Here is a 16113-nt window from a genome sequence, read left to right on the forward strand (position 1 = left end):
TTAGTCAAATATTTTAAAGAAATGATCATTCAACTCTTAAGGAGGTATAAATTTCTAGTGAAAAGGCAGATAATAAATATTTTGAATAAAGTATAGTCACATACCCTTTATGTAATCCTTGATTAGTTTTGGATAAATTTGAAGTAGTCACATTTTTGAAATGCCATTTCTCGCCATTTCTATCGCGTAGTCATCTGACTAGGAAGGACAGGGAGGAGGCGTTACTCATTATGATTAGTATACTGCGCATGCTTGAAAACATGCCTTGAGGGATCATCCTGTTTCCTGAGGATTCACAGGCATCCTCACGCTATACACTACCAAAAGATTAACAGAAAGAGACATTTACCTACAGAAATAGACATTTAAAGAAATAGACATTTTACAGAAATAGACATTTAAAAACTCAGCTCGTTGAATTTTAATGATTACGATAACTTTTTGTAAATTTAATAATCGTTGCACTTAAACAATTCTATGGTAAATTGAAAATGCCAGTGAATTGCTGTGTTAAAGAGTGTAAATCAAGACAAGTTAAAGGCAGTCCTATAACTTTTCATAAGTGTGTATATTTAAGTTTTTCTTTACTTTATATACTATTAAATATTGTATTTTTTATTAAGATTTATTTATTTAATATGTTGTGGTAGTTTCACGGAGATATCATTTATTGTTTAAATCTTACAGATTTAAACATAAAAATCTGAACAGATTTATTACAGAGTTGCAACTTTTTTTTTTTATATGATTAATCTCAGTGCTATTTATCTTATGCTATATTTTTAAAACTACGGGTTCTAAGCATCCAGGACTTACGAATTTTGCGTCCCTTTCTACTAAAGCAAACTCATATTTTAAACATAAATTCTCTATCTCCTTAATAGAGACAAGAACAAAGAATTTCTAAATAAGAAATGATATATGTTTGAACAATCATGGCTTTTAATTAGGTCAGAAAAGCAGCAGTATAGTATGATATTTAGAATTATTCTAATTCTTTCAGGTACTGTTTAGTTAGCTGGGCACAAGGACTATTTTTTTAAAGAATTTACAAGTAGGAGTGTTCTTAATTTTTTTAAATACCCTCTTCCTAATCTGGTTTTGTTTACTTCCTAACCAGAACATATCAGCATCATGATTTGTAGCGCCAATTACAATCGCCAAAGTAAACTTGCTGGGGTTTTTTTTTTAAGAAACAAAAAAAAACAAAACAAGCAGAGGTTTGCATCTGGGTGACTACAAGTTATACCTTTCCAGTTGGTCCCCTTCTATAATGTTATTTTAGTTTATCACAGGCCATAAGTTTAGCTAAGACTTGCATATTATTCTGCTGCAGACCTAAATATGGGAATTTTTCCTTCAAAACCTCCTCATGTAAATTTTTAGAATGAGAAACCTATTCTAAATGTGGAGAAAAGACCATTAAACAATGCTATCCTTCATCCATTCAAAGGTACCTTAAGATTGAATCAAGTTAGCATGTCTTATATACTAGTGAATTGATGTTTAATTTTCGTAGTGGTAGTTACGCCACACTAAACAAAAATGATTCCAAACCATTAGCCTTTGTGCTTATTGGCTTAAAATTATTTTTAAACAAGTGAAAGACATATGTCTAAGTCATAGGTTATTGCCAGTCACCACAGTTACAGTAGTTTTCATTATAACTAGCAGTTTGTCCTGGATTATTATAACTAGCAGTATGTCCCTGGTTATGTTAAAGTTATGTGTCCATTGTTACTCTGCAACTATATTTTGAGAATTGCTTAGCACAAGAGTGCGTATCATCAAATAATTAGAAAGAAAAAGGTTATCAATACGACAAATATTATTTGTTTTTGCCTTTTCAACTTAAGGGAAGTAAAATATCAGTGAAAGTGCAAATCAATGGTGTAGAAGGTCATAATATATTCGGAAAAAGTGATATTTCCAAAAATATATGCTATGATGGGTAAATAATTAATTCACTTATATTTTTTTCTTGTAGTAAAAACGTTCCGAATATTTTATTCAATTGCATAGTGTGTTGCGTTTTTTAAAGGTGCTTATTTTCGTTTTTTAACAGCCTTTAAAGGTGCTTTTTTCTTTGAGTGTTTTTAAAAAGTGCTTAATTTTACGTTTTTAATAGCCCTTAAAGGTGCTTTTTTCTTTGAGTGTTTTTAAAAAGTGCTTAATTTTACGTTTTTGAACAGGGGATTTTTTTCTTTAATGTGTCTATTTTCGCTATGTCTGATGCAAAAGCGTGCTTTTCACATTGTTCTATTCATTGTTTTTACCATATTTCCAATCTATTTTGGCTTACTGTCAGCCGGTAGCGTATCTAAATTGCTAATCGTTTTTGTATGTTTCATTAATTACTTGTGAGTCTACTGAGCATGTTACGGCGAGAGTTTTGCTATGTGCAACTCTGCTGCATTTTGCAAGATATTCTTAATTTCGGGTTTCATTTTCCTCCCTCTGATATCAAAACAAAAAATCTCTTGCTCATTTTATAATATCTAATAGGTAGGGTGACCCGGTGTAATTCACGATCACTCTGTTTCTGGGGTAAATAATGATCACCTAAGTTTTATTAAATTTTTATTAAAAGTTTTATTAAAAAGTTTTATTAAAAAATTATTTTTTTTAAAATTTGAGACATGGACAAGAATGCTTGTACACTTTACTGAAGTATAACTACATTTACTTAATAATAGTTTTTTGTTTAATCTAACAAAATAAGTATATTTTAAACTGCTTTCTGTATTTTCCTTTTCAAAGATAGGTTTTAAAATGTGCATATTTCTGCAAAGATCCCCCTCCTTCTCTTAATAATGAATATTTTGAGTTACTTTCTTTTTCTTTGATATGAAAATAGTGTAATCTTTTGCTTAATTGTTTCACATTTACTGTAAACATTATAATTGATTATGGGATACTATATCAAATGTTTCCCCCTTACAGATGGGGTAATTATTGATCACTGGGGTAATTCCTGATCATTGTCATTTCTTTTTATAAATAGTATTAAAAATAGCTAATAAAGAGCTGATTGTGTTTTCTTAAATAACAGTTCATATTTATTAAGTGGAGCAACGATAAAATATATTTTAACTGTAATCGCAAAATTTGTTTTCAACTGTATACAAGACAAATGTGTTCTGGTTTGTCTTACCTTGCTTCTATCTTAATTTTATGTGTGTACATTGTTAGAATAATTTTTAAATTTATAAATTTACCGAATATAAATATGGTGAGAAATTATAAGCCTAAAAAGGAAACTAAGCCTCTAGAAAGCAAGATTAGTAAATTTTTTTTAATGATTGAAAATGAAAATTTCAGTGTGAGAGCTGTTGACATACCTTACTTAACTTTACACTCTCACTTAATGAAGTTACAAAATCCAGCAAAAGAAACCCATGTGTGAACTCTTTTTTATGTTTCAGCAGAACATTAGAATGAGTTGGCTGCTTGTCTAAAATGTATGACATGATGCAAAGATTTTTGGAAAATTCAAAGTGTTAATCTTTATTCTTGCTTTTTAAATAAATCGTTTTATTAGCTCCTTAAACATATCTTTTTGATATATTTGTTTGATCTTGATGCCTTATTTGTTAATTACCATTGTATAATTATTTTTAAACAGCTCCTTTACTATAAAAACTGGTGATCAGTAATTACCCCAGAAGTGATCAGGAATTATCCCAGAAATGATCAAGAGAAGGGGTAATTCCTGATCACTAAAAATTTAAAATCTTTTAAATGCTAATTAGATTTTCAAGCAAAAGAAGATAGCATAGGACTCATCTCATATAGCCTCAAACTTCCAGTAAATATTAAAATTCTATCTTGAATAGTTTTTTCACAAAATAGATGTTTGCAATTTTTGATCAGGAATTACCCCAAGTCACCCTATAATAGAAACAAGAGTTCTTTGTCAGAAAGCTTCTTGTTATTTTATCCTGATCATGTAAAGTTTATGAAAATTATTTTACATTTTATTATTGTTTTTAAATATTATAAGTAAGAGGTTTCATTACAAAAAAGGTCGAAATTGTATTTATTGATATTTCAATATCTATAGTATCTTAAAGCCGAAACTCAAAGGCAATGTTAATATCCAATTTATTGTTTGCATTTAGGGAAATAATATTAACTATTGTAATGTTTATTTCATAGTTTGCTTTATTTAGATTTATGAATTACAATTTAAAAGATTTATTTTTTAGAATTATTGCTAAGTTTGATTTTTTTTAAATTTAATATTTAACTTATTCAATGCTAAAAACCCAAAGATGACTCCTACTACTAAAAAATGGTCAAATATGTCTATGAGAAGCTAATTTCTTTTTAATTTCAAGTAACAGCAATTCTAAAAGTTCCTAAAAAATTTTCCTTAGCTCCAACAATTTTACAAATTTTGACAGTCCCTGTTAAATAAGTTCAGAACACAAGAAAGAACAGATAGAGTAGAGATATACTGTTTGTCTACGATTGGTACTCTGCCAGACATTCGTCTGGAGCTGTGGCGATGACTGTGGTAACGCGGTATGATTATTTCAAGTAGGGATGCGGGGTCCCTCTTTAGGACTGGTTTCCGCGAAAGAAAAGAAGACCTCTTCATCAAAGCCACCCTCCCTAAAATGCCCTCTTCTTGTTTCCATAGCACCAGACTGCCTCAGACCTAGTGGCGGTCAGAGTACCTATCTTTGACAAACAGTACAACCTCTGTACTTTTGTACTCTATAATTTGATTCTTTTAGACAAAAAAAGTGAATGATTTTATATTTACACGGACTCATGTTTTTGTGCAAGAATACGCTTCATAATGCACACAATTTGTAGTAATTATTCAAGTATTTTGTCATGTAATTTGAATGTCAAATAAAAACTTTTATGTTAAATGTAATAAATGCCAGTGCTAAATTAATGTAGAAATTTAATGAGTTAATACTTATTGATAAAGAAACAAAATTTATGTGCTTTTTAATGTGCAAGATCGTAGTAAGTCATGTCAAGATTGCAAAATAATAACGTTTTAAAGAAACTATATACACTGCACACAATTTGTAGTAATTATTCAAGTATTTTGTCATGTAATTTGAATGTCAAATAAAAGCTTTTATGTTAAATGTAATAAATGCCAGTGCTAAATTAATGCAGAATTTTAATGGGTTAATGCTTATTGATAAGGGAAAAAAAATTATGTGCTTTTTTAATATGCAAGATCGTAGTAAGTCATGTCAAGATTGCAAAATAATAACGTTTGAAAGAAACTATTCACACTGCACACAATTTGTAGTAATTATTCAAATATTTTGTCATGTAATTTGAATGTCAAATAAAAACTTTTATGTTAAATGTAATAAATGCCACTGCTAAATTAATGTAGAATTTTAATGGGTTAATACTTATTGATAAGGAAAAAAAATTTATGTGCTTTTTAATGTGCAAGATCGTAGTAAGTTAGTCAAGATTGCAAAATAATAATGTTTGAAGAAAACTATTTACACTAATTTTAAGTTCTGTGTCAAGCATATGAAGGTCTTAAGAAATATAAGAGTTAGTAATTACTTATATAATGTTTAATTAATAATGCTCTTTGCGTGGTTTGCTCTTGATCCATCATACTACTTTTGAAATACCAAAGTTTAAGTCTGGCTGATAACCTGAACATTCTTTCTTTATATTGTAGATTTCCAACAGACCCAATAAGATGTTCACAATGGGTTAAAAATTTAGGAAGGGAAAATTTTGTTCCCAGTAACTCTCCAAAAGTATGCTCCAGGCATTTTAAAGCTGATTGCTTTGATCATGAAAAATTTGGAAGAAGATGGTTAAAGTCTACAGCAGCTCCTACCATATTTTACTCTGACACTGCTACCACTACTGAAGCCAATTCTACAGAAGATTCAAATTCTGAAACTGAATCGTAAGTAAACCGTTTATCAAAATAATTTTCTAAGCGTAACACAAGGTCATAGGGGTGGAAATTAGGGATGTAACAAATAGTTATTTGGCCGAATATCGAATATTTGACCAAAAATATTGGCCGAATAGCAACATTCTGTTTTTTAAAGAAATTATTAATAAATATTATATTCTACAAATAAATAAGTTTAGTCATTATTAAAAAATAATAAAAACTTAGCTGTATTTTTGGTATAGGATAGTTGTTCATGTACATCGCACTAGAGCTGCACAATGGGCTATTAGGGGCGGTCTGTGAAACATCTCTGAGGATGATCCGAAGACATGCCATCAGAATTTTGATCCCCTGCAGAGGGGATGGCATCCCCCACTTCGGTAGCCCAGCGACCTGCATGAGAAGTCAAGTAATTTACAGTAGAGCAGCTTAACGAGGATCAATACCACGTACCCTCGGTCCCTGCGCAGACTGATTCAAGTGGTCACCCACCCGCACACTGACCACAGCCAGTGATGCTTGACTTCGGTGATCTGCTTGGAACTGTGTCTTAACGATCAGTCCACTACAGGACTTGGTATGGGGTAAGGGGAAAAAAACTTTAATTAAAATATTTAAGGTAATTAGATTTTACCATAATTAAAATTATTTAAGATAAATAAAAAACTGACCTACAGCTATTTAAAAAAATTAAACTTTAAAAAATTAAAAATAGAAAAAAAAATCATCTTAGTTCTTTAAAAAAGTCATCTTAGCAGCACTATTATGATAACGCCCACAAAAAACTAGATTATATACAAAAAGCAAATCAAAAAAATAAAAATCGATCTTATTTTTAAAAAAAAATAAATTTAAAGCTAAACATCTCAGTTTTAAAATTACCGTATTTTCAAGAAAAATTGAAGTTTAAAGTCTAATAAAACCATCTACCGAAAAAGTATTTTAAAAAAGAAAAGTTAGATAGAAACTAAAACAAAAACCGTTCTTAATTTTTTGATGAAAGATTTAATGCTAAAAATCTCAATTTAACTTTTTTCAATGCCAAAAGTGGCCATAAAAGAATAAGGTTCATTAGATAGGCTCTTTTAAAAATGTTGCAATAATAAGAAGAAGTATACATTAACCAACATTGAAGAGCTAACCAAAAAAGCTAAAGAGAAACAGAATTTTTTTTTCTTTCTTTGGTCTGAAATATAACTTTAGCGTTGAGAATCACAGTTTTCTATGCTACCTGTTACCTGTCTCAGCATATAGGGAAAAAGAGACAATAAAAGAATAAAGTCTATTAGAAACACTCTGTTAAAATGTTACATTAGAGTTATTACAGAAAAGCCAACAAAAATGAAACAAATAAAAAAAAGTTCTCAATTTTTAAAACATAATGTGTAAAAAAAAAAAAAAAAATTGACTTTCCTGAATGTAATTTTAAAAAATCAGCATTACTAAACTCATGACTTAGTATAAAGTTACCTAGTTTCAATTCTTTGTCTTTGAGATTATAACAAGATTTAGAACTTAATGAATATCTTTAAAAGCAATTTCTAATAATGTATAGTAAAAAATATGGTGTTAAATTATTCTTTATTAAATCTATTCAAATTTCCCCCAAAAAGAGCTTTGTCGAAAAATATTTTTCAAAATAATATTTTGTCGAATATTCAACCGAATGTTTAGCCAAATATTCGGCAAAAGTGCCGAATAGTGGCAAAATATTCTTTACATATACTTGTAGAAATTAAAGTTGTAATTTAAATCCAGTGATTGGACTTACAACTTTCACAAGTCTATAAATATTTTCACTGTTCTATTCATATGCTCCAGAGATTTTTTCTATTTTAAAAGCGAAAACAAAGTACTTACAAATTTAGAAAATAAAATTTTTACAAATACAGTGGAACGCTGATTATCCGAACTGCTCGGGACCAAACGTGGTTCGAATAATGAAAAGTTCAGATAATTGGAAAGTTGCTTAAAATCTAGTTTAAATGATTATTATTTATGCCCTAACTCCCCTTCACACTTTTTCTAGGCTTAGGACTGGGAGTACTATCTAAAATAGCTCTGGCGAGTTTAAAAATTTTTTTTTCCCATTTTTAAATTTTTTTTTAATTTTGAATTATTATATTTCAACTTTTCATAATTTTTTTTTGTCAATTACTGATTTTACCACATTTTTCTTTATTTTTCATTGCCAAAGAAATCCAGCAAAATTTTTTGTTTCAAAGAGGATGATCTTTTTTGAGCAGCCGTATCCCTAATTCTTTTTAAATAAATCAACTGCACCGGATCAACATCATTTTGACGTTCTAGTCAATTCATTGCAATATCTAATGAATTGCTTGCTTCTATCTGAGAAGGTCCACTATCTTGAACTTGATCACCTACTTCTTCCTCTTCATCTGTGGAGTTCTGATCTTCATTCAAAATTTCAGCATCTTATAAAATTTGAAATCCTAGGTCATTTTCAGTGGCTCGACACCAGTCTTCTATTTCTTCTGCTGTATAACCTGGCATCTTTTCATCCGGAAGATCTACTGGTTCAGAAACTTCAGTTTCGTTTGTTTTTCTGTTAAGAATTTTATTCCAAGATTTAAGTTCGAAGCACTGTAATCACTAATCATTAACCATAAGTGACAACTACCCCTCCCCCAATTAAAAAACTTCAGCACTTATCTACTCATAAACTCCCCTCGCATTCCAACCATAGTAGACTGTCAAAATGAAACTCGCATTCTTGGAAGTTAATTTTCGGTTGAAGAATGCTAAAGGGGCATGTAGGTTTAACTGTATAACAATACATGTATGCAGTGTTTTCACTACAGAGCGAGAACGCGAGAATCTCGCATATTTTCTTCTTTTCTCGCATTAAAAAATGATTACCGCGAGAAATTCGCGCATTCTATAAATCAATTTAAAAATTCGCTAATTTCTCGCATCTTGGAAAAAGTTTCAAATTACGCCATTTAGAATAAAATCGGTTTCACTTTTCTTCCTGGATCTTTCATTATTTTCAACATCTGCCCCGTTATCTAGCTTCCCTATTTACCAGTATTGTTCAGAACCTTTTCGAACAACAGAACACAACCACGTAACCCCTTTCAGAACACATTTCTCGGTTTACCGTAGGTAAGGTTTCTTCATGTAAGACGTTCAAATTTTTTATGCACTTATGTAAGATGGACAAATACCTTGTAAAGGCAAAATCTTCTATGATGATGCACCAAAAATATTCAATGCTTTTAAAAATAGAAGACGTTAAAAATGTATTATATTATAATTAAGGAAATGATTTTTTTTCAAGAGCTTATGTTTTTTTAATTTTTAGAAATCTCACCCTGATTTTGAGAAAGGGTGAGAATTTCTCACCCATTTTTTTTCTATGATGAAAACACTGATGTATGTATAGCTACTAAAAGAAAACTGCTAAAAAAGGTTGTAAAATAAATATTATTTTCAGATGTAGTTGATGTTATTTGTTCTTTTAAATTTAGAAAAATTGTCGATAAGTTAAAAAGTATTATAAACTTCAAAAAAAAATATTTAATTCGGACGTAATAATTAATTGGATGTTCATTAATTGGATAATGGGACGTTCAGATAATAAGGGTTCGGATGATCGGCGCTCTACTGTATAATATTTGAACTTTTTAATAGATTTTAATCAACAGATTTAATATTACATGTTTACCTTTGGTTGAGTATCATATTATAATATTTCAAGTGAAAAAAATGAGGGTCATATCATCCTATCAATGTATGGTGATTGGTTGCTCGTTCAAAAGACTAATTATTGTTTTATAGGATTTTAGCTGTCTCAAACAAATTGAACACTCAAAATTTTGAATCCTGAGGGCATAACTCACTTTTTTAATTTTGCGCTTGAATTTTTGGATTTGCTAAACTGAAAGTAAACCAGTTTTTAAGATTTATATTTATCACAGGATGCTTGTTTAATCATTTTCAATAAAAATCTTTATATTTAAGTGGTTTATAAAAAGTGGTTATAAAAGTTTTAAGTGGTATATTTAAGTGGATCTTTTTTCCTTTTGAAAATGTTACAAATTTAATTTTTTTTATTGTTAATTGTGAATATTTACTAGATGTTTTGTATTTTTATAATATGTAAGAGAAGTAAAAAAAATAAGTATCAATTATGCTATTCATAATAAATTTTAATGAATAGCATAACGAAAAATTCGCAATGACAATTTTCAATGCTCGAAGTGTGTATTTATTGTTAAATCACCAATAATTGTTATTAAATGTTATTCACCTAATATATTACTTGATTAAAGACTCAATTAGTTTCAAAAATATATAAACTGAAAATAACAGTCAAAATGTTTCAAGTGCTCAAAAACGTTTACCCATTTTCGAAACCCGCCTTTCATGAATGAGAAGTAACAAAAGTGATTTGAAATTACTTTTGTTCATGTGAATAAGATGAAACAAGAGTGATTTGAAATCACTTGTTTCAATATATTTTAAAAATATATTCCTCATTCACATCTGGTAAGTCTTGAAAATGAGTGTGTTTTTGAGCGTTAAAACAAGTCGACTGTCATTTTCAATTTGCATATTTTTGAAGTGGATGAATTTTATTTTACCACTTTAGTTTCTTGAGATTATTTATTTAATTCACCTAATATATCTTCAATAGTGTTTGGTTTTTGTTAGTTTTGTATATAATAGGTTAGCTATTACCAAAATGTGTACGGTAGGATCAGTTACAGCTTTGTAACCTCATCAACTAGACTCAGGACATTGAGCATTCACAAATTATTGACAAATCGATCTGTTTTTAACAAAAGAATTCAATGTGATAACCAATGCACTTTCCAAAAATTAATATCTAATGCATTTGTGAAATATATTTTTGATGTTCTTTGTTGATCAATAGGTATATTATACTGAGATGTGAATAAAATAAGCCAGTAATAGCAAAATGAAAAATTTATTGAAGATTCCTATGAAACAGGGTTGGCAAGTTTTTGACACATGACGGTTTTTACCGGTTTATACCATGGTTTTTACCGTCACGTCAAAAACCCCTCTGTCAAAAACTGTCCAAAACCCATTGTTTTGGTAAAACTGTATTTTTATTTGAGTTTAACTGCTTATAATTTAAAATTAATTCATTTTTGGGCAACAAAATTAGAAAAAAAGTTGTTAAAAGATATTTATGAACAGTTTCTTGCATTTTCCTAACATGATTATTTCAAAACATACGATTTGAAGTAAAATATTAGGATACTAAACAAAATTTTCAACATTTCCAAGCACCATTTTGTTTGGCATATTACATTACTGAAGAATGTCAAGTCATTCTTGACTTAGAGTTTGTTAGCAGTTACAAGCTTTGAAAGTTTTGTTTAGCTTATTTCTAATATTTAAGAAATGCCAAATTTTAAGTTCTTCTTTTTAGCTCTTGAATTTATTAATAGTTCCAAGCTTTTTTGTTTGTTTGTTTGTTTCTAACAATTAAGAAGTGCAAAATTTTGAATCCTTTGCAAATCAAGCTATAATGATAAAAGTAAGTATCACTATTTTCAATAAGTATATTACAATATTTCTGTATGAATGTATATCCTTCTATAAGAATACATGTATATAGTTGCAAAATCAATAGCAATCATTTACAACATTCAGTTATAAAGGCAATTATGTGAAAATAATATATTGTCTGCTATATACCATAAATTAAAGAAAACAGTAGGTTTTTGACGGTTTTTACCACTGTCATGTCAAAAACCCAACCCTGCTATGAAATAATTCATTCTTATATTATGTGCCTCAGAAACGTCAGCTTTTTTTTTATCTATAATACTAAGACAACTCTCTTTTTAATTTGTGTGTTTCTGAATTGTTTACAACTTTATATAAATTATATAATTTACAGCTACTAATTGTAGGTTCTGGTTCTGATGCATTGTGGGCAAAATAAAAAATGGTTTACCCTGAATAACTTCCAATCGGATCTTCACACCCTGGGACTCAATTTTAAAGACTGATATGGATTGCCTCAAATATACTCATTTATTAGTGCAGAAGATATTTTAAGTTACAAAATTGAACACCCGAACATATCTTCTCTGAATAAACATACTTTTCTTCCGACAGACTCAGATTTCTGACTGTGATAATGTAAGGGGTAGTCGCAATCTGGGAAATATGGTCCCAGTAGTTTGGTCAAGAGAGGGGACCAAAGCTTGGACACAATAATATTAATTTTACTTTTTGCATATTTCGCTATATCTCTAGCACTTTTCAATTGAAATGCAAAATTATTGCACAAAAATTTGTTTACGAAAAGTTAATTCCATGCAAAAAAATAACTTTAAGTAGATATCTATTATTTTTTAGTATTTTAGTTAAAAATTATCGAAAAACTTTGAAATTGTAAGAAATACAATTTTTTACATCATTTTAAAGAAAACAACTTTAATACAAAATATTAGTGAAATCGTTCGAATAACTCCTGAGATATTGAATTTTAAAAATATGACTTTTTTAAAAATAATGATAAATTTATAAGATCAAAAGTTATTCAGGGTATTTCGTTTATTTTTGTGTGCCTTCTACTCTATGTCTATATGTTAAATTCGAAATGCTAAAAAGTGAGTATTAATTATCACATAAATTTAAACGAAACAATTTCAATGATTAATTTTTTTTTGCCTTAGTATTTTTATAATTTTTTAGATATTTTTGTATACAAAATTGTATTACATTTCTCTTTTGTATGTAATATTTTTATTATAAAGAGGTACTTGTGTTATGTCTGATATTATTTCCCCCATGGCACAGAGTTATTCACCTCAGAACATGTTTCAGGTGGACAAACTTTGTAAAATATTTATATGATAATGATGCATGAAATTGATTGGGTTTAAACAGCGGGATTATTTGCTTTAATGAATGAACCACATTGGTAGTTTGACATTCTGATCATTTCTGCACCTTGATAGACTGAACCTTTTAAACGTTCTCTCTCAATTTATGCGAGACTTTTGTTCGAATTGTGCAATAACGTGCTGCTTACAAAAAAATGAAGACTTTTGATCCATGCTAATTATTGAAAAGCACAGACAATTTTAAGAGCTTTTATCTATATTTTTAGCTATAAATCAGTTGAAAGTTTAATAGGTTTTTAAATTATATTTATTTCTACCTGTAGTTTAATAATGAAGCAGAAATAAAACTGCAAGAGCTTCTTTTTTTTTCATTTATTTATTTTAATTATTTTGTGAAACAAAGTGACTGATTGAAACTTTTGAGTTCATATTTTTTAAAATTCTAGTGCATATTGCAAAAAGTTCTACTGATTAAGCTATATTTTTTGAAAAACTAAAATATAATTAATAATTAGTCAAAAACTTTCAAAAATACACTGCTCAAAAAAATTAGGGGAGCCATGTGCTCCTCTAATTTTTTTGAGCATTGCATGTATATGCATATACATATACATATATACACTGCTCAAAAAAATTAGGGGAGCACATGGCTCCCCTAATTTTTTTGAGCAGTGTATATATTTTTTTTTTAAAAATATTTATTTTGAAGAAAAATGTATAAAATGTTTTTTTTTTTTTAATACTAATCACACAGATTTCAAAGTTCTTTTTATAGGAAAATAAAAACAATTTTACCTATCTTTACTTCATTATGATTGGTTGCCCCTTAAGTTTTTTGGTAGATATTCCATATCCTCTGTTAGTTTTGTGTATAAGGTCCACTTGAAGTGAATGAAGTATGTATAAGTTACTCCAGTTTCAATAAAAAAGCAAAATTATTTTAACTCATCAGTAATTATTATTTATAAATAAAAAGGAAACTCAATTACTTAAAAAACTAACTAATATGTACTGAAAAGCCAGTGTTCTGTTTATTGAAATATTTTTGTTAATGGAATTTAATGAAATACCACAGAATTTTGATGATCAAGTCTATAATAAGTTTTTATTGAATTAATTATTATTATACTTTAAAATTTTGGATGTTCGATTTACACTCAAAAGTTTTGGAAAGGACCAAACTGGCCACTTTAGGTATACTGCAATTTTCAGTCTTTCTAGTGTTAATTATACTTCTTCTTCTTCATAAGTGCAACAGCCTTTCACGGGCCAAGGCTGACTCACAGATTTTCCTCCATCTGGCCCTGTCCGGTGCGATGGCCCGCCATCGGCTGAATCCCAGTAGTTTGAGGTCCTTTTCAACGTCGTCTATCCATCTTGTAGGTGGTCGTCTCCTACGTCTCGTCACTTCAATTGTGGAAAAAGTCACTTTTTTGGCAGGGACGGCATCAGAATTTCTGAAGAGGTGGCCCAGCCACCTAATGCGTGATGCTTTAATAGTTCTCACAATGTCGGTCCCACCGAATTTGTCATATTTTTTGTAAAGAATTTTCCTTACGTTATTCTCTTAAAGAGAGCCAAAGATTTTTCTCAAAATTTTTCTTTCAAAAATTAGCAGTTTTTCCTGTTAAATATTTTACTAATTAATCAATAATATACATTTATTTAATGTAACATTTTTTTCACCTGTTTTTTGTTGAATGTTTTGATATTTAATATAAAATTAAATTCAGATTATTTTGATATTCAATTTTTAAGAAAGTTTTGCTCTCTTATTTTTATTTTTATTGATTTTTCTTTTGCATATTCTTTAGATCACTTGATAAACAGAAGGGCAAAGAGCGTGGATCAAAAAGAAGAAGAATTAGCTATTTGGGAGATTTTAAAGATAGTGTCACTTACTCTACTGATGAATTCCATTTGGGATTAAAGATAGCAAATAAACTTGTAGAACAGCAGAATAAAAAGATACGATGCTTAAAAGGAAAAAACAGTCGATTACGCAAAAGAGTTGAAAATTTGGATGCCACTTTAGAGGAATATAGGAAGAAGGTTTATATTCCTTCCGATGTTCTTAAGGTAATTTCACTTATTCATATGTATTTCCCGGTGTGTATATTAATCATTAATTATTTTTTAAGAAAAAACTTTTTGTTACTTTATAATTGTTAGCAACTTTATGATGGTCTGTTCCAAATAGCATTTAATTTTAAACACAGCTAAGGTATTTTCGAGCAGGGAAAAATTACAAACAAAAAGATTAAGACTCAAAGTAAAAAATAAAATTTGTGATACATAAATTGTACTAAGTCTTCTTATTTTGGTATTTAAAATCTAAAGACATGTAGTTTGGCTTAAAAAAGGCTTAATCTTCCAACTTCAATTGATATTTCTTGTATATTATTTGTTTGTTATTTATAATTAAAATGTTTTTTTATTAATATCTTCTCACTTCTGAATTAAATTTCCCCTGAATTAGATTCTTTGTTATCGGACTTTCTTATATGGCTCAGTCGTTTTTAAAAGAATCTTTCAAATTTTTCATCTTTGAATATTGTCATTCCATCTCTATATTTTAAATTTTTCTGATGAAATTTTAATAGTTAAAGCAAATAAAAAAAATTCCTCATTGGACTACAACTTGCCCAGGTAATTCTATTTTGACAAAAAATTACATTTCACTGAAGAAAATTTGCTTCAGTGCGCCAAGCTTCTCGAAATAGATGTTGCAAAGCAGACTCCTCTCACTGCACTGTTTCTCACCAGAATATCAACAGACGTGAATAATGTTTTGAACACCTTGAATGTGAAACCATTGGCCCATTTTACTGTCATCTAGTGTTTGAGAATTCTTTCGCTCACTCAAAATAAAAATGACTTGATATCGCATATTGCGAATGATAATATTAAAAGAACATATGATAGAACTTAAGGTGATCTTTTTAACTCATAGTATGCAATCTCCAAATGGTAACACTCATAATTCCAAAAAAAAAACTGCCTGGATTTGCACAGAATTATAGACTAAAATTGAATTACTGCAGAAACAAGTGGAACTTTTAAACAGTCAACATTTTTCTCTATGTACCTCTTCACCTCCTCTACCACAAACAGATTCTAATATTGTGACAATTCTTGCTACATTTATAGAGACTCAAAACAATTATTAGAGAAACAAGTAAGTCAACCAAATATCATCCAAATTATTTCCACTAACAATACCGTATATTCCATTTTAATGTTTGAAGGCAATATCATTGACTGCTTCTGAATGTATAAAAGTAGTGGATAGAATCGCGACACTTGATAATTTGTCTGATGATCACTAATGCTGTTTTGTGCCACTCCAGATCT

General features: G+C 29.1%; 1 protein-coding gene across 1 annotated transcript in view; it reads left to right on the forward strand.

Moving 5' to 3' along the window:
• The first annotated feature begins 322 nt into the window (after positions 1 to 322).
• LOC107444081 (uncharacterized) overlaps positions 323 to 16113 on the forward strand; it is a 62590-nt gene continuing 46799 nt past the window's right edge. The window contains exons 1-3 of the mRNA XM_071187021.2: positions 323 to 562; positions 5675 to 5911; positions 14574 to 14838. Coding sequence (XP_071043122.2) covers positions 492 to 562; positions 5675 to 5911; positions 14574 to 14838 — 573 coding nt within the window. The 5' untranslated portion in view covers positions 323 to 491. The remainder of the gene's footprint in view (positions 563 to 5674; positions 5912 to 14573; positions 14839 to 16113) is intronic.

Source organism: Parasteatoda tepidariorum, chromosome 9 (genome assembly GCF_982258835.1).
Source record: "Parasteatoda tepidariorum strain Cologne lab strain chromosome 9, Ptep-v5.0, whole genome shotgun sequence".
NCBI classification, from domain to species: Eukaryota; Metazoa; Arthropoda; class Arachnida; order Araneae; family Theridiidae; genus Parasteatoda; species Parasteatoda tepidariorum.